At 52.4% G+C, this 25,157-nt stretch overlaps 5 protein-coding genes and 2 pseudogenes across 5 annotated transcripts; 3 read left to right on the forward strand and 4 right to left on the reverse strand.

The window, feature by feature from the left end:
- Positions 1 to 475: 475 nt before the first annotated feature.
- On the forward strand, positions 476 to 3,455 carry SAPIO_CDS9941 (Duf1620 domain containing protein; the record flags this gene model as incomplete). The annotated part of the gene is made up of 2 exons (XM_016791224.1): positions 476 to 3,340; positions 3,411 to 3,455. 2 exons carry the CDS (start codon positions 476 to 478, stop codon positions 3,453 to 3,455), a joined length of 2,910 nt encoding a protein of 969 aa, XP_016639068.1.
- A 1,308-nt stretch (positions 3,456 to 4,763) lies between these two features.
- On the forward strand, positions 4,764 to 7,719 carry SAPIO_CDS9942 (uncharacterized protein; the record flags this gene model as incomplete). The annotated part of the gene is made up of 2 exons (XM_016791225.1): positions 4,764 to 5,020; positions 5,400 to 7,719. The coding sequence occupies 2 exons, from the start codon at positions 4,764 to 4,766 to the stop codon at positions 7,717 to 7,719; spliced, it is 2,577 nt and encodes an 858-aa protein (XP_016639069.1).
- A 2,326-nt stretch (positions 7,720 to 10,045) lies between these two features.
- Positions 10,046 to 11,686, reverse strand: SAPIO_CDS9943 (annotated as a pseudogene; the record flags this gene model as incomplete).
- Positions 11,687 to 12,666: 980 nt separating this feature from the next.
- On the forward strand, positions 12,667 to 14,347 carry SAPIO_CDS9944 (Uncharacterized protein C1A6.10; the record flags this gene model as incomplete). The annotated part of the gene is made up of 3 exons (XM_016791226.1): positions 12,667 to 12,852; positions 12,925 to 13,801; positions 13,872 to 14,347. The coding sequence occupies 3 exons, from the start codon at positions 12,667 to 12,669 to the stop codon at positions 14,345 to 14,347; spliced, it is 1,539 nt and encodes a 512-aa protein (XP_016639070.1).
- Positions 14,348 to 14,575: 228 nt separating this feature from the next.
- SAPIO_CDS9945 lies at positions 14,576 to 15,643 on the reverse strand (annotated as a pseudogene; the record flags this gene model as incomplete).
- A 2,239-nt stretch (positions 15,644 to 17,882) lies between these two features.
- Positions 17,883 to 18,319, reverse strand: SAPIO_CDS9946 (uncharacterized protein; the record flags this gene model as incomplete). Its single annotated transcript, XM_016791227.1, has 2 exons — positions 17,883 to 18,116; positions 18,176 to 18,319. The coding sequence occupies 2 exons, from the start codon at positions 18,317 to 18,319 to the stop codon at positions 17,883 to 17,885; spliced, it is 378 nt and encodes a 125-aa protein (XP_016639071.1).
- Positions 18,320 to 22,960: 4,641 nt separating this feature from the next.
- SAPIO_CDS9947 (uncharacterized protein) lies at positions 22,961 to 23,317 on the reverse strand (the record flags this gene model as incomplete). The annotated part of the gene is made up of 2 exons (XM_016791228.1): positions 22,961 to 23,132; positions 23,280 to 23,317. The coding sequence occupies 2 exons, from the start codon at positions 23,315 to 23,317 to the stop codon at positions 22,961 to 22,963; spliced, it is 210 nt and encodes a 69-aa protein (XP_016639072.1).
- Positions 23,318 to 25,157: the final 1,840 nt, after the last annotated feature.

Raw genomic sequence — 25,157 nt, forward strand, 5'->3', positions numbered from 1 at the left:
TCTCCCAAGTGGAACGGGGGAAAAAAGAAAGATGGATGAAAAGAAAAAGCACGAAACCCGAGACGAACGGAGGAGATTGTAAGAGTACAATGGTAGAAATTCCCATGACAGCACAGGAAAATAGCACGGTACTATTGTCAGTCCATTTACTGCTTGATCCCTGGAGGCGACCTCCACGATCGGAGTGAAGCGTGACGCGAGCAGGAGTCCCCACACTCATGATGTCGACGCGTTTTAGGAAAGGTCGAGTTCCATTGTCGTTGATACACAGTATTATGCGTTTTTCAAACTGTACTAGATATGTACGTTACATAATCACAACCAGATTGAGGGACGGAAGTTGCCGTGTTTGGGAGTGGGCATTGGGAGCTCCCGTGCTCCAATGCAATGTAACTCGGGGGAGCTTCAGGATTTCCTGACGAAATGACGAACTGTCAACATTTGCGCACCACAGCCCGCAAACAATTTTCCAAAGATGAGGCTTCCGCTCCTTTCGGCGAAAGCCCTTATCATTCTCGGGCTTTCTTCTCTAGTGCAAGCTGTTTTTCCCGATGAAGTTGGGACAATCGACTTCCATTACGATCTCCTAGGCGTTCCCCAGCCAAGCACCACCCTCTTCCATAGACCTAGGAAGGCCGAAAAAGCGAGCCTACTCTATACCTTGAGCGATGTCGGTATTCTCGGCGCAGTCAATCCGAGCAACGGTGCTGTTGTCTGGAGACAGCATGTCACAGGAAATATCACGACTGGCGGCGGCTTCCTACGAGCGGGCGATGGCCAAACCTGGCTTTGTAGTGCCTATGGTAACTCTGTCCACGGATGGGACGCTCTTACGGGACGGAATACATGGTGGATGGATTTCGCCGGCGAGATCAAAGACTTGGAGATACTGGAGGTGACGGAAGAGGGACGAAAGGATGTCTTGGTCCTACTGCATGAGGCTGGCGCAACTATCGTGCGGCGGCTTCGGGGAGATAATGGTAATGTTGTGTGGGAATCGAGGGATTCTGGAAAGGACATCCCCCTCCAGGTATCTACGAATATTGAATCGGTGTTTGCCGTCAGCTTGCACGGCAGCCCTTACAGCTTGAAGTTCTCGGTCCTGGATATCAAGACGGGCAAGCGAACCGACGAAATCATTTTGGGAACAAACGGCGAAGTGCAATCTCCTGAGGATGTCATGTTTGTCGGCTCGAACTCTGCGGCTCCAATCATTGCATGGGCCGACCCGTCCATATCGAAGCTCCGTGTCAATGTCATCGGTACCAAAAACAAGCAGGAATTCCCACTGAGCCCGGATGCCGTCAGTGTTGACATTCACGCTTCTCACCTGACACAGTCTAAACCTCACTTCTTGGTGCATACGAGGACAAAGACCGGCAATCGTGCCGAAGTTTACCATGTCAACCTCAAGAACAATGGCGTATCAAAGGCTTACGACCTCCCACACCTTCCTGGTCTGGGCGCGGTGTCGACGAGCACGGACGGGGCTAATGTGTACTTCACCCGGATCACGGAAGAAGAAATCATTCTTGTGGACTCGACTTCTCACGGCATTCTTGGCAGATGGGCATTCCCGCCTGGTCGCGATGTTCCTGCGCTTCATGCTACGACCGAAGTTTTGAGAAAGGCCGACGACAAGTACGCTATTCGCTCCGCCGTTACGACCGCCTCGGATGAGTGGGTTCTTGTGAGGAATGGGGAAGTAATCTGGGCAAGACCAGAAGGCATGAGTGCTGCTGTTGCTGCTACTTTCGCTGAGATTCCCGAAGGAGAAGACCTCGCCAAGGCTTTGGAAGAAGAGGCCCATACAAACCCTCTTGCGGCATACGTGAGCCGCGTTAAGCGCCACCTCAATGACCTCGAATACTTGCCCGATTACCTGGCTGCTTTGCCGTCTCGTCTTCTTGGTAGTATTCTGGGTAGCTTGGTTGACTCGCACCCGACGGAGCTTAGCCGAGACTCTTTCGGATTCAGGAAGCTCATCATTCTTGCTACCCGACGAGGTCGAATTTACGCACTTGATACGGGCAACCATGGCAAGGTTCTATGGTCGAAGAAGGCCGTCGATCTCCCTAAGGGCCAGACATGGCAGGTTAGCGGTATTCTAGTTGATGAACCGAAGGGACAAGTCCGAATTTTGGGGTCGCACGGCGACGTCACCGTTGTTCGGCCTGACTCCGGCGAGGTGGTGGACTTTACACCCCCTGAAGCTCAAGCAGTTATTTCTAAGACGGCGATTGTCAATGGTCCCGCTGGGCCTTGGGTACTAACTATCGGGTCGGGTGGCAACCTTGAGGGTGTATTGCCGGAAGGCGCGGCGAATCAGACTATTGTGCTACGTGGCGACCATGGTGAGATTACGGGAGTCAGACTCAGCCACGACGGGTCGGCCGTCAAGCACACGACATCTTGGGTATTTAGGCCACCTCTTGGTCAAGATATCGTTTCTGCTACTGCCCGACCATCGCACGACCCAGTTGCGTCCATCGGCCGTGTCCTCGCGGACCGTAAGGTTCGATACAAGTATCTGAACCCGAATACCCTACTTGTAGCGGCGGTGGACAAGAAGGAGCATGTCCTCACGACGTATCTGCTGGATTCTGTGTCAGGTCAGATCCTGTCATCCGCGTCTTACGAGGGCGTTGATACGTCCAAGCCAATCGACTGTGTCATGTCCGAAAACTGGTTCGCCTGCACTTTCTTCGGAGAGTACAAGGTCCGAGATGGATCCAACCGATCTATCAAGGGATACCAAATCTCGATGACTGACCTGTACGAATCGGAGGTCTCCAACGATCGGGGCCCACTGGGCGATGCTGAGAAATACTCGCCCCTGGACCCTGTAGGCGTGCCTGCGGACCCGGTGCTGCCTTCAGTTGAGTCCTTGTCCTGGGTGGTGTCTGGACCGATCGAGAGGCTTTCCGTCACACAAACGCGACAGGGTATTACGCGTCGCCAACTATTGGCGTACATGCCTGAGGCTCACTCGGTCATTGGCATCCCTCGGGAGGTGCTCGACCCCAGACGACCAGTTGGTAGGGATCCTACGAAGGAAGAGCTGGAAGCTGAGGGTCTTGCGCGGTACGCACCCCAGATTGAGCTGGATCCTAGGCTCCTCGTTAGTCATGTCCGTGATGTAATCGGCGTGAAGGAGATCCTGGCCTCGCCCACCATCGTCGAGAGTACCAGCCTGGTTCTGGCTTATGGCATCGACGTCTTTGCTTCGAGGGTGACGCCCAGCCTTAAGTTTGACGTGCTTGGCAAGGAGTTTAACAAGGTGGCTCTTCTTGGTACTGTGGGTGCCCTTGCGCTCGCGGTTATGGCCCTCAAGCCAATGGTAAGTTTGAAAAGAGAGAAAAAGCAATTTCACGGAACGGTGAATCAGAAACGCTAACAGCGGTCGATAGGTGAGGAGGAAACAGACGAACCAGAGGTGGGAAGCGCCGTCGTAGCCGTGTAGTAATGGCTGGGGAAAGGGGGATGCTTGGGGGTTGCTGTATTGCTTATTATACGAAGGAAATAGGATAATCTACTAGAAATTTCATGACTTTGATTCTGCTTGCCCTATTTCTGATTCGGGTTTTGTGTAAGTTTCCAACCCGAAGGGCGATGCCGGTGAGAAGGAGAGGACGTACGAGATGGTTGGCCTTATCTATTGCCTTTTACCAGTCCTTGGCGGCTCCTCGTCCTCTATCCTATAATGGGCAATACACACAATGTTCGGTGTTCATTGACATATTAATTGTCACTATCTATCCCTTCACTGCACTTCCAAGAAAGCGATGAAGAGCAGGGGTTTCTGGTTTAACCCAGAAACTAGAACGGGCTTGCCTCACCTCTTCGCGCCTTCGCGTCTTCGCGTCTTCGCCTGCTTGCCTTGCGCATGTGCATGTGCACAACTCGCCTCGCCTTGGATTTCTAGAAAATTTTTAAGTTGGAGTGAGCTTCTCCCGGCCAAGATTTCCCACCCGGTACTCCGAGGCGTCTGTGTTACGTTTTGAAATTAAAGTGATCAGAACTATTACTTCGCACATAAAAGTACAGGGGTCCCACAAAGGCAGTCACCGAAAAATCGATCAATACCTCCAGCCTGGTCCGGCCTGCATGCAGCCTGAGCACTCTGATCTAGGTTCATGTCGGCCAGCTCTGTTTGCTGGTTAAGCAGGCGAGCGCCCCATTTCTTCCTATTCTGTTTTTCGTTTCCCAACCTCTCTACCTTTTTATGGACTCTTAGAATCCACCCTCACACCAGTGCGCGCCGGACTCCAAGGGAGGTTGCATAATAGGCGGGCTGTCATCCCCGTTGCCTTGACAAAAATGATTAACGATGTTGTTTGCCATCGTCGCAAAATCAATTGGGAGAGTACCTTTGTACAAGCGCCGTGGGAGGTGGAATTTCACAGCCTGGGCGCCTGTGCGGTGAAGATCAGTCGTAAGCAAGATTGATTCATTGATTCACATGGGGGGCATCAAAGATGGTGGTATAAAATGCTGGCTGAGAAGTCATGGTTCGCGAACCATCTCTGCTAGAACTCACTGAAGCGGGGTTTCCTTACTAGGCTTCACACTCATCAATAAAGGCTCGATGCCCAACCCATTCGGTGCCTCCTCTCCCCTACTTCTAACATTACCACACGTAGTTTGTTTCCCTGGTTTCCCCTCAATGTTGCTTCTCTTGGCCTGATTCTCCTCCGCTCTCCCCCAATGAATTTTGATTGTTTCCTCTGCCCGCGACTTGGCTGCAATAACCTCTTTCTACGATGGGGACGGGTGGGCAGGCCGTTCCTCTTGAACGGAAAATTCAACTGTTACAGCAATCGAGACACGTCCGCTACCAAGACCATCTTCCCTGTATTCTGTGCGGCGCCTCAATCACCCTTGGCCTAGAATCCTACACCGAACACTTTACCTCTGTTCATGCCGACGTATTGGAGCGGGAGTTGGCGGCGAACCCCGGTGACACCAGTGCCAGTATAGCGCGCAAATACTACAGGAGATCGCAGAATCCCCCAGCCCGGTAAGTCTAGGCCTTCCACTCCTGGCCTCGCCTCGCTCACCCCGACCGCCCTCAGCTGCTATGACTCCCAGACCCGGCCGTTTTCAGTCCCCCACCCCCCTTTAGGCTGCTGACCACTCCCTTGGAATTCCGTGGAATGCCTTTGCTTCCGCTTCTCCCTTCTCTCCTTCCATTCCGTACCCTTTGTCCCTTGCCTTTACTTCGTACACCTCGCAAAGTGGCGAGTGCGTGGCGGGCGGTGGCGGGTGGCAGGTGGCAAGCGCTATCCTCATCTCCTACCAGTATCATAGTATCATACCTACGTTGCGCTTCGTGCTGCCTGCTTCGTGCTTCCATCTCGTCCACTAGCTTTCTAACGCCTGCCTTTCACGATATCTAGGCAGAAGCAATACGCCACCAACAACGACAGCTCTGACCAACCTTCGCCAGCCGGAGAACCCAAGTCCACCACTCCCAGGGCTGCCGCTACCACTACGGACACGCCAGCCGCACCCGCCACACCCAGCCTCTCGAAGGCCTCAGCCCAACCAAATCGCGGAAGCCCCGTGGCCTCGTCACACAGCCAAACCCGGCGGTCTCGTGCGCGACCGACCACGTCGACGCCCGATCCCGAATTCTCTCGTCCCAAAGCTCAAAACCCGGTTCTATGGTCCGCGAACAATCCAGCGCAAGGACCTTCAGGTAAAAACCAGAACCCCCCGGCTCGCCCGCAACATGAAGATTCCGACAACAAGACAGATACAATGCAGCGCCAACCAGATACTCGTCCCATCACGCAGCAGCAGCTCGTCGCCGAAGTCAAGGGAATTTACACGGGGCTTGTGATGGTCGAGTCGAAATGTATTGAAGTCGATACAGCGCAGGCAGACGAGAGCGCGAAGGAACTAAGTCACGAACAATATCAAGCCCTCATCGCTTTACATAGGGCACTACTTCACGAACATCATGACTTCTTCCTCGCGAGTCAACATCCATCGGCGAGCGATGCATTAAAGAGGCTCGCGTTAAAATATAGTATGCCTGCGCGCATGTGGAGACATGCCATCCACTCGTTCCTCGAGCTTCTCCGTAAGCGCCTTCCCGGATCACTTCAGCATATGTTAAGCTATATCTACCTTGCCTATAGCATGATGGGCCTCTTATATGAGACGGTCCCTGCGTATAAGGAAACCTGGATTGAATGCTTGGGTGATCTCGGACGATACAGGATGGCTATCGAAGATGAAAGCGTTCATGACCGGGAAACCTGGACGGCAGTGTCGAGGTATTGGTATAGCAAGGCATCCGATCTGTCACCAACTACAGGCAGGCTGTATCACCACCTGGCCATTTTGGCTAGACCTAACTGGCTTCGCCAGCTCTTCTACTATGCGAAATCGCTCTGTGTGCCGAAGCCTTTCCTGTCGACACGCGAATCGATCCTCACGCTCTTTGACCCTGTTCTCTCCGAATCCGGAAGCCCACTCCGCGAGTTGCAGGAGCCCATCGATGATGCATTTGTCCAGGCCCACGCTTGCATGTTTTTGGGCCAACACCCCGATCGATGGCGCACTACAACGAACAAATTCCTTGAGCTTCTTGATAATCATATTGCCCGTACTGCAAAGCTATATATGGAGCCTGCCTATTATATGGGAATTGCTAATTCATGCGCTCTCGTTGAGTACGGAAGCAAGACTGGTCTGCTGTACAATATCATCAACCCTCTCCCATCGGAGAAACAGCAGGCCCAGCCGGAAGAGATTGTGGAGGTTAAGGGCGAGGACCAAGACAGCGCAATGAAGGGAGTCGAGGAGCAGCAGCAGCAGCAGCAGCAGCAGCAACCAACACAAGAACTAAGCACCGAATTCATACAGGCGCGTGAACTCTTTTGCAAGACGGCTCGGGCAATATTCCAAAGGCTAGGGGACCCTAACGTATGGCCGTTTGTCCACGTCACGATGGTGTTTACCCACCATCTCACGTTTTTCCCTAGCGGGATCAGGCTTATCGAGCGTGACTTCCCATGGAGGCCATTCGTGGATCTCCTCAATACGTTGAAAACTGATTCCACCAGGTACGAGGATGAGAAGTTCCCGGGCCTTCACGACGACGCCGAGCCGCCGCGACCCTTGCCAGAGGACTTTGCCATGCGTGGCCTACTCTGGACGGACAAGTATCACACTGAAGAGTGGTTCGGCAGGGCACAGGTGGATGACGAGGACAAGTATTTCGAGGTGGCCAGTATGGCGGAACAGAGAAAGGAGAGGATCCTGTGGTTGGGGTGCCGCATTGCGGTTCTCTACAATAAGTGGATCTCTTACGACAAGAAGCTGAAGACTTTCGCGGTTGCTCCCGAGTTTGACGATGCTCCCGGCGAGGCTGGAGACGAGGATATTGAAATTGATGATGCGGTCGAGGCCGAGACTGAAGCCGAAGCCGAGACTCCGACCAATAAACGCACAACTGTGGGCCTACAGGATTTGGACCTCGGTGAAGTCGGTCTGGAAATGGAAAGCCGGGAACAGCTCCTGGAGCACCTACGGACCCAACAGAACCGACAGCTGCAATTACCTCCGGAAACTCACACTAAATCACAAGCGTACGTTGAGATTGATACTGTGGTGGAAGTCAAGGCGGAGGAGGATGGACGGAATTTAGATCTACGGCGTTTGAGCCGTCAGGGCGAAGATGGCTTGGAGCGAGGAGGCCGGGAGTAGGAGTAGCACATGTCCTACTCCCGGCCTCCTCGCTCCAAGCCATCTTCGCCCTGAAAAAGCACAGGGTGGGTGCACGGCTCGACGGCGGTGCACGACGGCATATCCGAAGGTGTTTCGGAGTCTGTTTTGGCTCTCATTTCTTGGGACGAGTTCGCCTTCCTTTTTGTGCACTTTTTGTTTTATTTTATTGTTGCGATTGGAGCGGGGAAGAGGTTGTGTGATCCCGAATTAAGGCGGACCGCTTGCGTCAACTTTACATAGGTCCATGCAGTGATGCGGGGGGACAACGTTGGCAATATTACACAGGTATTTAGCACTGCTTTATCCCTTGATGCAGACCGCAACCCCGGAGAACACATCATGGCTCGGAGTCAAAACCAACGGCACATTCAACGAAAATGAGAAAGAAATTAGAAAAGAAGAAAAATAAAACAAAAAAGGCTAAAAAAAGGAAAAAAAAAAAAAATCTGAGAAAAAGAAAAAGAAAAAGAAAATTGAAACAAAAAAGGAAAGAAGGGGAGGGGGGACGTTGGTCACTAGACTTGAATCTGCGAGGCGGACGGTCAGTCTTGGTCGCACACCGGGCGGAGGCACACAGACACCGCACACACATCGCACAGCTCCCCGGAACCTATTATTGGATCAAATCAATCAAATTGATGCATCTTGGTCAATCTAGAATCACACAGAAACCACCACGTTGCCGCCGACGAGAAAATGCGACCCATCATGAAGGTGCTGCCTGCAGATTCCGCACCTGGAACCCTCTCCCTCTTCACTTCTCGAACACCCCGCGATTCCCTCACGTCGATCTCGACTCCTTTGTTGCCTTTTCGACCCGCCTCCTCATTATTTATTTGATCCCGTCTATCTATCCCAACCACTTCACTGCCTAATGGCCCGCCGAATAGAAACATCGATTCCTTCCCCCCTTCACGGCCTCCCACCCATGAGATATTTCTCTCTGGTACGTCATACAGGATGGACGCTGCAACCATGTAGCGCGTCGCACCTAATCCTAGCAAAACAAGGCGAACCCAAGTACCTCGTGGTCGGGTAAACAGGCATCAAGTAGTCTTACTAAGTTTAGTTTAAATGCGGGAGGCCAAAGTTGGCGCTGTGGACGAGAGTTTTCAGGGTTTCGCGTCCAGGACGGGGCGTTTGGTCCAGTACTCTGTAACAGGGAAGCGCGACTCTCGCCCTATAATTTACGAGATCTGCCTGAAGGCGACCGAGGCGAAGAAAAGGCGAACCAGGCTGGCGCAAAAATGGAAAGTTGGCCTCCGGCAGTCCGGAACAACAAGTCCCAGCGTATTACGAACCAACCAACGGCGTTCTGCCCCACCTTCAAAAACGCTCCCGGAAACTTACGCAAGTAGAAACTGGTTTAGTTTTAATTTCAAAGAGTCCTTTACAATCACCAATCACCCCCGTTCCTGCCAATTTTGAAGTTCCTTCGGTCGCCGAAAACTGGGATCTCTGGGTCCGCCTTGATATCCCTTACCGCTCCAAAGGACAACTCAACAATCTCCATTTTTAAGAAGCATTTTGTAATTCCAAATCAACGCAACCATTCCAGCCCCGGGCCTCGCCTTCTCGTACTCGTAAACCTCCGGAGTTAAGGCGCAAATATCAGTGCACAACTGCCCAGCAACCGCCCGCCTATCAGCCAAAAAGGGGACCGGCGCTTTCAGCCCCGAGAAATCTCCTTTCCCCTTCACTCTAAGTGGTCAGGGCCACTGGCCGTCATATTCAGCAGCCCCAGCCTACGAGGCATAAATCCCTCGTTTTAAGGGGCTTCTGGTTCGCCTTTTCATCTCGCAAAGATACCTTCGGCCCATGGGGTGATGAGTACTTTTTTTTCTTTTTTTCTTCTTCCGAGGTAATCGCGCCGTGAAACCTGTAAAGGGAGGAGGGTGGCAGCCTGCTTGCTCAGACCATTCGGTTCTCCTGTGGGGGGGTCCAGCTGCAACGGTGCGCCTTCGGAGGAAGAGTCTGGTGGTCTGAGGCTCTGGGGGATGATGTGAGACTTATATCATTTTTGGGGGGGCCGGCGACAGGACGTACGGAGTACGTGCGTGTCGCGTCCAGCACACCCTCAGGACTAAACGTCATGACCGGTTGAAAGAGAATTATTTAGAATCTGATTCGATGAAATGGGTATCAGAAAATTTGTATTCTGCAGGCACGAGATAATACAAGTAAATTATACACTGATGTGCCGAAAATGGAGAGTACTACTAAGAATAGTTTTACACGGGATGAAACGAGAGTAGGTCGATGCCAAGTCACACATGGCCCGTGATGACATGATATCTCGATCTGATCAGACCTTGAAAATTGCCATAAGCGGATTGGCCGGCGGCGGCGGCAGATCCTCTAGCAGCTTCTTCGTCCGCCGTATCCTCTCCCGTGCCACCTCCTCCTCCGCGGCCCACCGGTCCGGAACCGGCTCCGGCTTCGACGCCGACCAGAACGCGAAACCCGACGACTCCTTTGCCTTCGTCTTCTTCCGCTCGGCCTCGATCTGCGAAAGGGTCGCCGCCATCGCGCTCCAGTTGTACAGCCCCGTGCTTAAACACTCTCGGCACGTCTTCCTCGCAGTCTGGTCTATTTCCGACGCCTTCTTGTCGGTCACTTCTCGGAGCTGCTCCTCCGCCGCGTCGACAGCCTCGCGCGTCCATGCGATACCCTCCTCCTTATCCTTATTCGCAAAGAGGATTTCTCCGATGTAAAGGCTCAGAGCTGCTTCCTCGCAGAGCTCCTGCGGACTGCGCCAGGGAGGCGATGTGCCGTCGTCGGGTGCATCGGGATACGGTGGTGGCTGGAAAAAGCCCGCGACGGAATCGAGTAGCGATGGCTGAGGCTTGTAAGTATCTTTTGACGGTGGGGGCTTGTTTGCGAGACCGCGTCGCGCCTTGAGCGCAGAGATGAATATGGGTAGCGCCGTTGAAATTTCGCCCAAGCTTGCTTTGTGCGTCGCATATGCCGTCAGCGCCGTGAGCAGGTTATTCGAGGGCGGCCCGGCCTTTTCGTTGAGAGTCATGGTCTTGGAGTCGTAAGGGGCCGGTTCTGGAAGTCGGTCTTCTACTGCGAGGGAAAGCGCCCACTCGTACATACTCTCTGCCGCGCTTGGGATCTTCTTGAAATCGAGGAAAGAAGCGTAGGCGAGCGCAGCATCCATCTTTTGCTTCGAGGTGAATCCTTTCGTGGTGAGGACACGGAGGTAGTAGTTCTCCGCCGGCTCGTAAGCTGGCACGCAGTCCTCTTCCTTGGGTGCGGATGAACCTCCAGCGGGGATCGGCTTCGGGTTAGGGTTAGACGGCCCCAGCACATACTCGGGCGGGAACGTCATGTTTCGGGTCTTATCGAGAACCCAGCCATCGAGCTGCTCTGCCGCTCGCGCCGCGAACATCAAGGCGTCGTGATATCCTCTCCTCCAATTCTCGCTCTTGTCCGTAATATCAAGTCCCAGCTTCCCCACATCTTCGATGTAAACTGATCCATCAAGAAGCTCCTTGACGTCCTTGCCATCGATATTCGGATCCTCGAGTCGCTTGAGCACCTTGAGCACCGACTCCATGGCTTTCACCCAGTCTACTCGCACGACATTCGGCTCGTGGGGCGTTTGCAGAGCTCCGCGCAGGTGAATTCTCGTAAGCCACGACCACTCGTGCGGTGTTGGGAATTTGCGCTCGACGAACTCCTCGTTAATAACTAGATAGAGCACAGCCAAACAGGCAAGACTACCCCAGATGCCAACAGCATATCGGACGAAAAGCTTGGCCTCGTGCTTGAGCCATTGCCTTCTCTCCGTAGTGAGGTGGCGTCTGTGCGAGTTTTTGGATGGGATCGAGAGGAACGGCACCTGGGGCCTCGCGTCGGGTACATGGGCAAAGGATCGATTCGCTCGGTAGGAGCGCAAGAATTGCCTTGTGAGGAGGCGGCGGATGGCTCGTTCTCTCATTGTTGCTGGGAGGAATCGGGTCGAGATGGGTAGCAGTACACTTCTAACCGTGTCGAGGCTTGCGGTCCTGGGCCGTGTATGCGTCCCGCTTTTCTCCTAGTATGTCCCTCCTAATCGAGATTTAGAACTGTTCCGCAGTGTTTTGTCGGAGAGCTGGCAACTTTGGTCGAGATGTTGAGGACCGGGAAGGAATGCTGAGTCGGGTCGGCAACTTTACAAGGAAGAAACGGGCATGGCGGATGGGTCGCGAAAAGTGCGCATGAGAAATCTCGGTTGTGTGTTTACGTTTATCGAGAAGGAAAACAACTCAATTCCAAGTCGTTTTGGGAAGCCCGCGTCGTCTCGTCCGCTGCCCGAAGGTGACGCTGTGTTTCTCATGAGAGAGCTTGAGCAGGTGGTGTGGAGGAAAAAGTCGCTGTTCTCACTTGGCCAATGAAAGTGGGCATCACGGATGATTATTCAGCTCCATCCTTCAATGACGGACTTGGATGATGCGCCATTGACAGTAGGAGCCATCGGCAACAGAGCTAGAAAACAAGCCAGAGAGAGCTTCACTTGAAGCTGATTTAAAATAGAAAAATAATCCCATAGACTTATAGATCCTCTCTTTTCGAAGTCTGAAGAAAAATAAGGCTATGTGATTTGACCTTGTATTATGGTAATCTTAACAGGAGGTACTTTCATGCCCTTGTAAATTAAGTGGCCAGCCATGTACATAAAAACAGTCAATGCTAGTGAACCGGCTTCTCCAAAAGCTTTAAAACTTTCCCAAAACTTCTCCAGAATTTCACCATCTCAGGACACTAGATGTGATTAAGCATCTACAAGCTATACCATTTCCCTTGGTGTTTTATATTAATTATAAGAGAATGAATGGATTTCTCATTTGATATTTACCCCTTTCAAAGTGTTTGAGCAATCCTCTATTTGTTTGTTCCCTTCTCCATACTTACCTCACTCTCACCCCTTGCTCAGTAACCATGAGCCAGTTTCTCTCCGATTTAACCTCCAGCCCCCGTTTTCAGCTCGCGGCAACGGCTGTCTTATCGGGAGCTACAGTTGCTGCTCTTATTCTAGGGCACCAGGCATTGGAGCAGGAAGAGAGATTATCCGAACTCAAGAGCTCTATCCCCGACCTGGCTGATACTGACGATGCTAGGCGTATAGTGAGCCAGCTCCCCCTGAATCCCTCTCAGGGAGGAAGAAATAAACAAACCGATGGCTGACAATGGAAGCAGATAAAGAACAGAACTGCCAACCATAAATTCGTGGACAAGGAAGACCTCCGCAATGAAGCTCTCGCCAGACGCGCCCAACAAGGCGACTTCGACGAAGAGCTCATCCTCGAGCAGCTAGCCCGCAACCGCGTCTTCCTCGGCGATGACGGCCTCGCAAAACTCCGCGACGCCTTCGTCATCGTCGTCGGCCTCGGCGGCGTCGGGTCGCACTGCACCGCTGCCCTCGCGCGCTCCGGCGTCTCGCGTCTGCGCCTGGTCGACTTCGACCAGGTCACTCTGAGCTCGCTGAACAGGCACGCCGTGGCGACGTTGGCGGACGTGGGGATGCCAAAGGTTCACTGCATGCACAGGAGGCTCATCGCCATCACGCCGTGGGTCAAGTTCGATCTGAGGCAGGAGAAATTCGATACCGACGTTGCCGAGGATTTGCTTGCGCCGTGGCAGGAGGATGGGAGGAAACCTGACTTTATTATTGACGCGATTGATAACATCGATACCAAGGTCGCCCTCCTGAAGTTCTGCCATGATCACGAGCTGCCTGTGATTTCTGCGGCAGGATCGGGCTGCAAGAGTGATCCCACTAGGGTGATGGTGGGCGATATTTCGGGTACCACGAATGATCCGCTGTCGAGGTCTACGCGCCGCCGGTTGAAGCTGCAGGGTGTCACTTCGGGCGTCCCCGTGGTGTACTCTGTTGAAAAAAGCGGCGAGGGCAAGGCCTCCCTCATGCCCCTGGCCGACGAGGAATTCGAGAAGGGTTCTGTGGGTGATCTCGGTGCGCTGCCCAACTTCCGCGTCCGGATATTACCAGTCCTCGGTACTATGCCCGCTATATTTGGGTACACCGTGGCGAACCACGTCATATTGTCCATTACAGGTGAGCCTACTTTAATGAAAAGAACAGAAAACGTTCGTCGTAAAACCCGGGTTGGCTAACTAGACTGCAGGTTACCCAATCAACTACCCTACCGTGAAGACTCGAGAAAAGCTTTACGACGCAGCCCTTGCATATTTACAGGGTGTAGAAGAGAAACTTGTCCGCGCGACCGAGGGCGTCTCCGACCCCAACGCAGCGGTGGGATTCAAGCTCCCTATTTCCGTGGGAGACGCCGCCTACCTAATCGAGGAGGCGTACCGCGGCAGGAGCGTCGTCTCGGGCGTCCCGACAAAACTTGTCCTCGTCCGGTGGCACCGTCCCGAAGGTTCCGTGATGAACAAGATTGGAAGCGGGGCCGACGAGCAAAAGACCTCGAACATCAGACTACGCAACATTGTTTGCATGACGAAGGAAGAGGCTACGCGACACTACGAGAAGGTGCTCAAGGGTGGTGCGAAGCTGGAAGATTTGTATGATAGCGAGGTGCTGGAGCGTGTGGCGGCGCGGCTGGTCGAAGCTGGGAAAGCAGAGAGGTTCAGATTGTAGATGTTACGATATTTCTGGAACTCTGAAGGGAAGGGGAAAATTGATCGAAGAGAACACCTTTGTCATTCATTATCAATAGACATCGTACGCATAACCATGATGCGGTAATACATGCTAAATGCGATGTATCTGCGGGAAACCAGCAGCTCGCCGCTTTGGGGAACCCTGAATTCAATATTTCAAGCACCTGCAGCTGCTTGATTCTGTATTGATACTTTTATCTTGGCTTCATGCAAAGCTGATCCCTGCCCCCTCAACCACATCTCCCATGTCGTGGAATTGGACATTGGGAAGCAGTTGCCGTGTGATCCACCTTGCAGTCTTCGAGTGAAGCGTCCCATAACCGAATGGTCCCGCGGACGCCCCGTCACCAGAGTCGTCATGAACGTCAAGCTGCTTCATCTTCCCCGCAAGGGATTCTAGATTAGGTTTCTCCGCATCTGCCTCTGCCTCTGCAGGGCCTGGATCATGCCTCGGGAAACTGGACCGTCCCGCTGCAAGCGCCTGGAAACACACCAGCTGATCTTGCAGATACTTGTCAACCTGTCCCCGCGCCTGAACTTCCGAGAAAAGCTCCTTCGTAACGAGTCGCGAAATATTCGCGGTCAGGGATGTCGGGCTTTCCTTGTTTTTCTTCCCAGGGTTGTAGAGAATATCCCGGCCCCAGCGCAGGCCGGCCGAGGACTTGCCGACAAGGAGGACGTAGTTCCTCGCGTCGTGTCCAGAGTCTTCGGTTTTGATGAAATTAATCTCCACGTCGGGGAAGAGCTCCCCTATGCTCTGGCATAACGCCGTCTGCAGGGGCTCCTGAAGGCGCAGGGGAACAATCATGGTGACGTCTACCGACTTGACTTCGTAGGCTCCGGAATCGGCTAAGCTCCTATCCCACGCGATCGGGGTTAACGCTGTACCCCTTTTGAGGGGATAGATTCTCAGAGAGACGCAACCACAACTAGGTGGGCCGTAAACCCAGCCCCTACTCTTCAACTCTCTCTCCGTCCGGATGCCAAATCGCTCCTCCAGCGTCGGCATCAGAACCTGGTCCATGTACTCGTAACTCAACGACATGGTCGTGTTAGTGCCTCCGTGGATCTCCAGCTCGATAGGCGACCCGCTCTCATCCCCCGCATACAAGAGAAACGGAAGAATAGCCTGTAGAGCCAGCATCGTGCTCGCCCCGCTCGAATCTGGCACGACCTTGAAGGTGCGCTGAGATAAGGATGTGGGTGGAAGGCGGGGGATGAATGTCAGCGTCTTTGACCCGACCACGAGGCCCTCAACTTCACTGTCCGTCATCTCGGCGAGGAGTTTGACTGCCGCCACATGCTGATTTTTCAGACCACCTATTCGGTAGTGTTTGAGTAAACGGCAACATTGTAGAATTGCGATTTCTTCTGCGTTGAGGGATTATTTCTTCCTTACCTCCAGTTACTTGCACGTTCCCATGCTTCCCGACGCGACGAGTCGTGCCCCGGTTTCCCCGGACATTTATGATCCGGATGGGCTGGCCCGTCACGGCGGCTAAAGCCACGGCGATCCGGACGAGTTGTCCGCCGCCTTCCCCGGTCCTTCCGTCAAGGAGTAAAGGGGTCTTTTTCGAACGCGCCATCTATAAAAAAAGCAAAGCGCAAGCTGGGGAGAAGGTGAACGGGGAGGAAACGGGGTAATGAAGTGGGTTTACGAAGAAGTGCTGACGAATGCGGCTTAAGGTACAGCTTTGATCGTTTGGCTGACGAGTGTGCTGGTCTCAAGGCGCTGCGTAGTGGATTAATATATGGTCAGGAGTCTCGTCAAATTAATTGTTGGATGCGATGGCTGAATATTGGCGTGGTCTGGATGAGTCTGCCCCTTGCCGAAGGAGTCATCGAAGTTTTAGGAGCTGGGGCTGAGCGTCGAGAACTTCTAGGCACCAGGGGCGGAGGGGGAAAATATCAATCCGTGAGTTTGTGTCTTACATTTTGATATGGTGGCATTGTGGTATGGATGGAAAATGTTGTATTGTATGAAGGATTCCAGGATAAACTACTACGAAGTAGTTTCCACAATGTTGATGGACTGGAGTGTGTTAGGTGCTCCTTCCATTATCTAGATTAGGATAACATCACGGGGAAAATTGCCTGACTGGAGTGGCTTCTCGGCTCCTGCCGCTTCGGCTCCGGATACATCTCTCCGATCGAGGCGGAATCTTCCATTTCAATGCAGCATGAAAATCTTTGATCCAATCAAGTGAGAGGATAATCATATTGAATCCTCGCCTAGGATGCCCCCGCCTTTGTCACGATAGTTCTGTTAGTGCCGGTTGACGAGGGCTGTCAGCAAAGCCAGGCGTATCAGGGGCAGGAAGGATTCTCCGCGGGCTTGTGCTAGGGTCCGTGTTTTAAGATCCCGGCCCCTCCTCACCGACTCCACGAGGTTATTCAGACGACAATGTAATAAAAGAAGGAATAATCAATCTCATTCTTGATATCCTGATATGTTCCACAGGCTAAACTTTCAGGCCGAGCTAACTAAAAAATTATACGAGCTGATACGAGGCGACGAATAGGTGGTCGATGGCGAGAGCGACACCGCCATGGTCTCCGATGGCTCCGTGTTCTATCCAACCATATTGCCTCAACTTCCCGAAACGAAAATAGTTCGAGTGCCACAGGTATTTGCTCGAGTCGATCCGTTGGGCTTCGAATCCTCCGGATATCGCCACCAACCACCTAACACAGAAAAGGGGGGTGCTAATAACCTTGACGGGAAAGAAAGAAGAGAAAACAAGAAAAAAAAGGGCACCCAAAGCAGTATTCCCAACCAGAAACGCGGACACCCGTTCCGAATGGGGTACATTGGGTCTTCCTCGTCGACCTCAAAGGGTCACTTATAGCCAATTGAAGTGTTTTATAAAGGGGGTGTGGGGATGAGAGCCCGTCAGGTGGAGTGTGCTGGCTAACAATGCAGCCCATATATATATATATATATATAGAGTCAAGAGGGACACCCGTTCCGGTCCAGCCGTAGGTATATTTCCTAGCCAGATTTCCCTACCTCAGTCAGTCTCTATCGCGAACATGTTAAGGGACCTGTATTCTCGACGCGGACATACCTAGTGACACACTTGTTTGTCCCACAAGGTTGTTCTTCCTACCTACGGCCTTGTCAGTTCGTCCATCTCAACACGATTATACGATGCAGATTTGTCGCCAACGTAGGAAGACGGACTCGATGTGTTCTATTTAGACCTAGGTCTATTATGGTTATCGGCACTCCGTGGAGACGCCGAGGAATCTTCTTCGCTTGACAACGATAAGGATCGTCCATAGAAGAAAAGAGGCTCAGAATCTGCCTGCCTATTACCAGGTATCGGGCCTATTCTTTGGACGATGTCCTCAAATTCTTCCTCCCTTACATTGTCCGGCTCCCTGTTAAGGCAAACAGCGAACGCTGGGGATTCAGCGGACGAGGAGCTGGAAGAGGATGGTTCGAGTTAGTCACAGCCGTCCCGAAAGGATGTCCAAACAAACTGGATGCGGATAGGAGGTGCCAAATCTTACTCCCGAATCACTGGGTCCTGTCGGACCACCGTATTATTATCAGACATGTCGCAAGGCCAAGCAGGGCTGATGTCTTGGTCTGCCGATTTGAGCGAGCCATCAAGTCCGGCGGGACCCTCCGCGCTCTGATTACCGCCGTTGGCATTATCGAGGATCGGCATCGCGGCGGTCCCATTTGTGTATCCTCCGTGGTATGCGTCGCCGGTTTCGTCTCTAGCAGCGGGCCCAGCCTAGGTATCACTCAGCATTAGTTTTAATAAGGGAGTAGTACCGACTTGTCATCACTAACGCTGTGCTCATGCTTTTGTTCCGAACGGAGGGGTGGATTCGTGTTGTCGGCTTGTGGGATTAGAAACTGTTCGACCACATTGTCACCGGCGTGGCCATCCATGGAGCCGCCGACGCCACCTAGACCTTCGTTGTCACCACGCATCCCGACGAGTAGATCGAAACGATGTCTCGCAGAATTGAGGAGTAGGCGTTGGTTGGAGAGAGGGAGAGAGTTGGACCTTGGAGATGATCGGGTGCTTGGCGGGAGGATGCTCGTGCTGATAGCTGCCCAACTCGACCAGCTTCGATGGAGCCTGAATACTTCCTACGTCCTCGAAGGGGAGAGCAGGGTACCAACGTTTCGTTAAACGTGATAAAACGAATGGGGCAAGAAAGAGGAACGAAGGAGGAAGCAAGAGAAAAATGTTCAGAGGTCGGTAGATGAAGAAGAACGTCTTCGTCGGGGGTTTCTTGTTGGGAGGAGGACAGAGGGGCTGGGACCTGCCGCCCTTTAAGAACGATCCTATCGAGCGAAAAGATGGAGATGGACCGTTAATGACAGGTCCTTGTCCTCACCGCCATATTCGGGAAAAACCAAGACGTGCAATCGACAAAGTGGGTCAGGTTTCAATAACCATTCGGATCGGACTGAGTTGGATGGAAACGGGAGTCTAGCAAAATGGAAGGTAGGGGCGGGGATAGGGGGATGGATGGTAGGGGCGGGGGCGACGGGAGGCGCAGAGCTTGCACAGGGTGGGAAAGTTTCGAAACAACACAGCACGACTGCCTGCTTGGAGACTGGTGGGTTTGTTGGGTTGAACCAGTGACGTGGAGGTCCTTTGAAAGAGCACGTACGGGGTCATCGACTTATGGCTACAAGCCGAGACCTCCGTGAGCTAGAGAAGAAGGAAAGGATTGAGCACTACGCAGTGCAGCGGGAAAGGGGCCACGCCAACTCCTTTAGGATGCAAAGGGGACTTTGTCTTCATAGGGGTTCAGAAGGGGCTAGGGGTCCTGCGGGTGAGGTAGCACAGCTTGAGGTGTACTGGAGATACATTGATCAATGCGGGACAAGTTCGCCGGTTTCTTCTTACTAGTTGAAGAGGGCAGAGCTGTGCGGGGTTGTCTTCACCCATCACGTCCTGCACTCGAGGTGTCGCACAAGGGTCCAAGCAACCCGGATCCCCCAAATTCGCTTTGAGGCAAATCGAGCAGTTGCGCCGGCCGGGTTAGCGAAACCAGCTGAACAACTGGCAATTCCTTTGATCCGGTTTCCGAATACGCTGTCCTCCTTGTCGTTTCAACACGTCGCTGCTTTCCTGGTGCAGAGGCAGGTCTGTGAAACTGCTCGTCTACATCCCGGCCCGGACTAGCTTAATGTAGCGACGAAAAAAGCCGTTTTACATCCTCATGGGGGCAGGAAACCAGCATGAAGAGAATTGGGCAGGCCGCTGACGACCTTGCTTCATCGCTTTTGTGGCTGTATAGCTACCGGGTGCAACATTAGTTTATGAGGATCCTCTCCGGAAGTCGGGTGTTCGCTCTTTTTGTGTTTATGTTTACTTCTTTTCTGGTCGTGCTACCTCGGAACGTCCCTCGTCAGCGCCACGGCTAACTAATTCTGCTGTTGGTATGCGGGCGTCAAAGATTGCGATGAATCTTGCACGGAACAAAGCCACGGCGCGGGGGAAACCTCATGCTGCCTCAATTTTGGTGGTCAAGAAGAGGGAAAAAAACAGAAAGGTTACATCAATCCCCTGCACAAGACAAGAGATACCTGAAGCAGAATGTATTGTAAGGTCGGGCGACCAGGATTTGAACAAGCCCTTTCTGCGTACTTGTTGAAGAGATTGGATTCAGCAAGTGCGAGTGGAGCTTGTGTTTTGGGTGGCGGGCGTGCGGAGTGAGAGACAGAACTCGAGGTCTGAGGGAGGGTGTCTCCAGCAAGGTGGGTAGAGATTGATCATGATGGATTGATGATCATTGAATTGATCTGTTCTAGGGAACAGGCTGCGAGCCCCGGACGGAGGGCAATCCTAACCACCGACATGGAATCTAACCGCAGCCCTCGGTCAAGGGGCACATATGGCGGAACATCAACAGCGGCGGCACGCTGGCTCAGGATTGACGAGAGCGATTCGCCTGTTGATCTTCAATGGCTGCACGAATTGGTGTGCCAACTCTGCTTCAAGATGGCGTCGACACGCAACCGAAGGCAGAGGGGAACAGCGCGGCGGCCGTTATTGATTGATGGGGACTAATACCAGTGTACGAAGGTGGAATTAAGGTACAGACAGCATTGATCAATCAAGTGGGTATTTATTTGTGTGCATGTCTGGACCTTTTTAGCTTTCAGCTGAAATATATTGACCGACATCGATGCTACCCTTCTCCCCCTTCTCCCCATTCTCCCGTCCCTTTCAAAATGCGACGTTCAAAGCTGTTGCGAAGTACTACGCAGTGCTTGTACAAGTAAGTACTTGTCCTCAATGCTTCATCAAATCCGGGTGCTGCCGGCCTCAGCGTTCCGGGTTCCTTTAAGCTTCCTCCGGGGCGTGGATCAGGAAACAGCGTTTTTTGATGCACACCACCACCATAAATAACCTCGTCCTTGATCACTCTTTGTCTCCACCCCGCTTAACACGACCCATGTCGAGAAACGGGCAGTAATTAAGTTTGAGCATCCTTAGTTTCACGCACTCCCCCAAGAAGCAGGCGGGTGTAAATTAAAATGAGAACTACGAAGGTGGGAGACTTTCCCATGTTGTCGAGCTGCATGTGGGGCAGACCTCTCGTGGGTACCCAGGTACCTGTGTACATACTTGATTGACGTCCTCTTTGTACCCCTGCGCGGGTTTACGCAGGACGCAGCTCGACTCCAAGGGTACCGAAAACCGACGATCCCTCAATCTGTCTCGTCTCAATTCTCGAATGACAGCGGCTTGTGCATTTACGAAGCACGGAGTAGAAGCCCGGGGTATGCTTGCTTCGTAGTGCTTGCTTCGAACTTTCGCGGAGTAATTAGATGACGGTGACGGGGCCTGGATCATTGATCACCAGCGTATCCTCGTACAAGTAAATTCGATTGCGAATACCCTGGCACACTTAGCGCAGCGGCACAGCAGTACAGCATGCCATCAATGATCTATTACACCTTTGTACTTCAATACGTACATCTCCGTTCCATCGATCCTCCCTACGAAGTACGAAGTACAAGCAATTAAGATCGCGGATAGGCTAGCCCAGACCAAGCCTGGACAGCGACCTGGTAAGAAACACATGCCGACGCTAACGGCAATCTTGAACTACCACGTATGAAGATCAAATGTATTGATGCTACCATGGACCCTCATGCTTGGGCTCTCTCCATCAATAGGGCGTAGATTGTCGATGACACTGGAGACAACATTGACCGTTTTCTACTTCCAGAGCCGAAACAGAGACAGCCCGATATGCCGTTTCCCTCACTAGGGGAGAAATACAAAATAAGAATAAAAATACAAATTGCGAAACAGTGGAATTTAGTAAACGGCAGCTTGGTTACAGTTTTGTCCACCGGTCAATTCATATTGATGGATCTGGCTAGTACTCGTCGCAAAAGTGCCAGGTCTCGAATGTGATATCAACATCTTGTGTATTAGTTTGAGTCTGAGAGCTCCAGCTCGTACTGGGTTCCTTGTTTACGAAGTACTATGATGCGTCTGGTGTCTCATCCTTCATCCAAGTCCTGTCAGCGAGGGTGGAGAAGTTTTGGGGGATCAATTTCATTCCAGAAGCCCAACCGCCCGCCAGCAACTAGGGTAGTGACCAGGCGTGGGTGGAAATTGACGAAGACCCCAAGGTTCGTAGTGGATCTCGGCAACCCGTGCGGTGAACCAGGCCAGGACGAGCCTGGCTTAGCGGCCCTGCCCTGGCCTGGTCCGTGTATGGAGTATGATTTACTTCGGGCATGGACAGGGAGGTCACGACAGCCAAATTTGAACTCCCCACATCGTCCCTCAAGAAGGTGAGCCCTCAGACGCATCGATCCTGGCGAGCTGTGCACCGCCACCGCTTTCGGCCTTGTAAGCTGCCGAGCGCTACGTGGGGATTTCCAATGCTCACCAGCCGACCCGTTGGGAACGAGGAAGCCCGGCCAAGGTAAAGATAATGAATTCATCCCATCAATGCATTGTCGATGTTCATTTCACACCCCACTTCGCAGTGCAGTCTTGGTACGCTGTGCAACGTGGGCGACACCAAGTGATTAATGAAAAATTTAGTGTGTAAGTTCGTCTCTACAGATCACGTCCGCTCCTCGCCACACCCTGTCGCACACCTCTGCGATATCACCACGCCTGCTCAGTACAACTGCTTGCTCGCTTCTGAATGGCAAGACATTGCTTTTACTTGCTTTTGCGTGGGTGGCCTGTGCTGGCCTTGCCGTCCCCCGAAGGAAGAGCCACGAGACTTGGGGAAGAGCCGAGCCGCTGGAGAGTATGGCGGATACGTCCTTGGTTTGTTCATTGCAAGAAAAGTAAGAGCGGAAGACCCTTAACGAAAATTAGGAAATACAGGAACCCTAAAACAATGGCCAACACCATATCCATCTATACCAAAGAGAAGGAACATGTCAAATCCCCAAGCTTGCGATGGATCCCAAGACCGGCAGGGTAACACCCATGCCAGGCATGTTGATCCAGAGTAAAGGTCCAATCCAAGATACCGATATAATAAAACAAGCAGTAGAAATCTTGAAATCTCTTCCTCCCCTTCTTCTCTCTCTTGGGGCATGCCGGGGAGGCCGTGGTAGAACACCGGTCTACTACGTCTTGTGGCTTTTCTTGCTCCTGGGGGACCGCCTGGAGGACGACGAGTTCTGCTTCTTTGGCTTCTCCTCCTTAGGTTCGACTACGGTTCCGTTCGGTTCGTCCGGGTCGGTCTCGTCGGTGTATCCTTTGCCATGTCTATCGCGCTCAAGCGGAGTGACCACTTCCCTGCTTTAGAAGTTAGCAATAGTGCGGATAAGAGTAAACGAAAGGGGCACTTCGCTGCTCGTAGCCTGAAGACGAAAAGGAAGACGTTTCCGTGAACGGGAGCGAAGAGGAGAGTTAAGATGTAAAGCCGGGTGATAAGAGGCATACTTTTCAAAAGTAGGTCCTTTCCAGTCAGGAGTCTCCATGTTTTGGCACTGGTAGTATGAGAAATTGTTCATTTCGAGCTCGTATGCTTGTATAGTAGCGTGGAATGCGTGTAAGAGGCAGATTCCGGCTCTTGCTGGACGAGTAGTCGGTCGTTGATCGAACGCAGAAGCTTGATACCGATAGTCGAGGAGGTCTTCTCGGGCGATGGCAAGTTTTGAGATAAATCAACAAGAGAAGGAAGTCGAGAGAGCATTAAAAACGTTGGAGACTCTATGCCGGAATGGTAAAGATGGCTTCTCATAGAAGAGGTAAAAGAGAGAGAGTTTGTCTAGACTTTATACCCAAGAGAGGTCTGCTCGGCAGGCAGAGAGATGGCAGTGAGCCTGGGTATGGAAAATCGCCGGGACTAGTACTTACACTCCACTGCACAAATTACATTGTGCGAAGCTTTGCAAGTTCAGGCCAGACGAAGTTGATGACTGGATTACACGACTGCCCAGTCGCCTCACCAGCACTGGGGGCGGGGGGCGGTGCTGTTTTGCCTCCCTTTTTTTTTCGGTCTCTAACGACGATAAAGAGACGTGGTATGCCAAATTGTACAGTCCTAACGGGAAGAAGTGCATTGTGGATAACTCGAACGTCGCCGTTTATGTTATTTTTTTTTTTTCTCGGTCTTTAGACGGTGTTGTTTTTCTTCGGTTTCGTCCGATATACTGCACCACAGCGCATCACTGACACCATTGACGGGCTAAGTTACAGTGGCAAGGCGAAGCATCTACCATTATTGATCTCAGAAGTTCGGTGCCCCTGTAAAAGAGAAAAAAGAAAAAATAAAGGCGAGGGGGCGTGTGTTGTAGCCGTTGGGAGAGTTGGGGAGCCTTAACGGTGCGATGGGGGATACAATACGCGACCCCCGTCACGGACACCTCGAGCCTCAGAAAGCCAAATCGATTTTGTCGGTTCCCATTGATAGGCAGGCGGTAAAGCCGCCGGGAGATCGATTGGAGGTACAAGTTGTACCTTTTAAGGCGCAGGGGGCGCTGCCATTATACATTTTCCACTTAGATGTCTGGTGCTGGACCTAGTTCATTCTGGATGAGACGAGAGGGAACAAGGAGCTGGGAAGTTTTGTTTACGGAGAATTGTAAAACAATGATTCAAGTTTAGCTCCTACGTCCCTTTCCCTTTTTTACTCTTTCGGAGTACCTTATCCGTCGGTAGCGCTCGCCGAGTAGCGGTCTTCCCTCTTGAGCGAGAGCAGCAGGCTGGCCAGTCTTTGCGGCCAACACACCCACCATTTTAAGGACGCCTTTTGGGAACCAACGTCTTTTGCATATTCTTCGTCCTCACTTTCCTTGCTTTATCTCATTGATACCGTAGATTTGGTCTAATCTCGCAAATTAACAAGAGGAGGAGGAACCTGACAGCTGTCGTGCAACGCTAAACTCCGTTGTGTCCTACTGGACTGTAGCTTGTCCTGAGGTGGTTCTAGCCTGGGCGAGGTGAAATGTGCACGGTTCCTCTCGCCAGCGTCGTGGTGTTTCGTTTCTCACGGGAGAGAGACATCCTCCGCTATTTCACGCCCTATGAGATGCTACCCTTTGCCGGCATGCTACCTAGTTCGAGGCCACACCCTCTACACTTGAGACTCCCGCCCGCACTCTCCCTGGCAATCTCAACATTCCCGAGTGGGAGGGGTGGGGATTGGACTGCCGCGACCCGCCGGCGAGGCTCTAATTTCCGCCTATGTGCAGAACCTGACGTGTCCAGAGATCTGGTGAATGGTGAGACAAAGGGAAAAAAAAAAACGTGGAAGATCAGGAGAATCGTGAGAAACGTTGTCTTGTAGGATGGCATCTAATTGAATTCGAAACAAAG

This window comes from Scedosporium apiospermum, assembly GCF_000732125.1.
Source record: "Scedosporium apiospermum strain IHEM 14462 chromosome Unknown SEQ_SAPIO_0154, whole genome shotgun sequence".
Classification (NCBI taxonomy): domain Eukaryota; kingdom Fungi; phylum Ascomycota; class Sordariomycetes; order Microascales; family Microascaceae; genus Scedosporium; species Scedosporium apiospermum.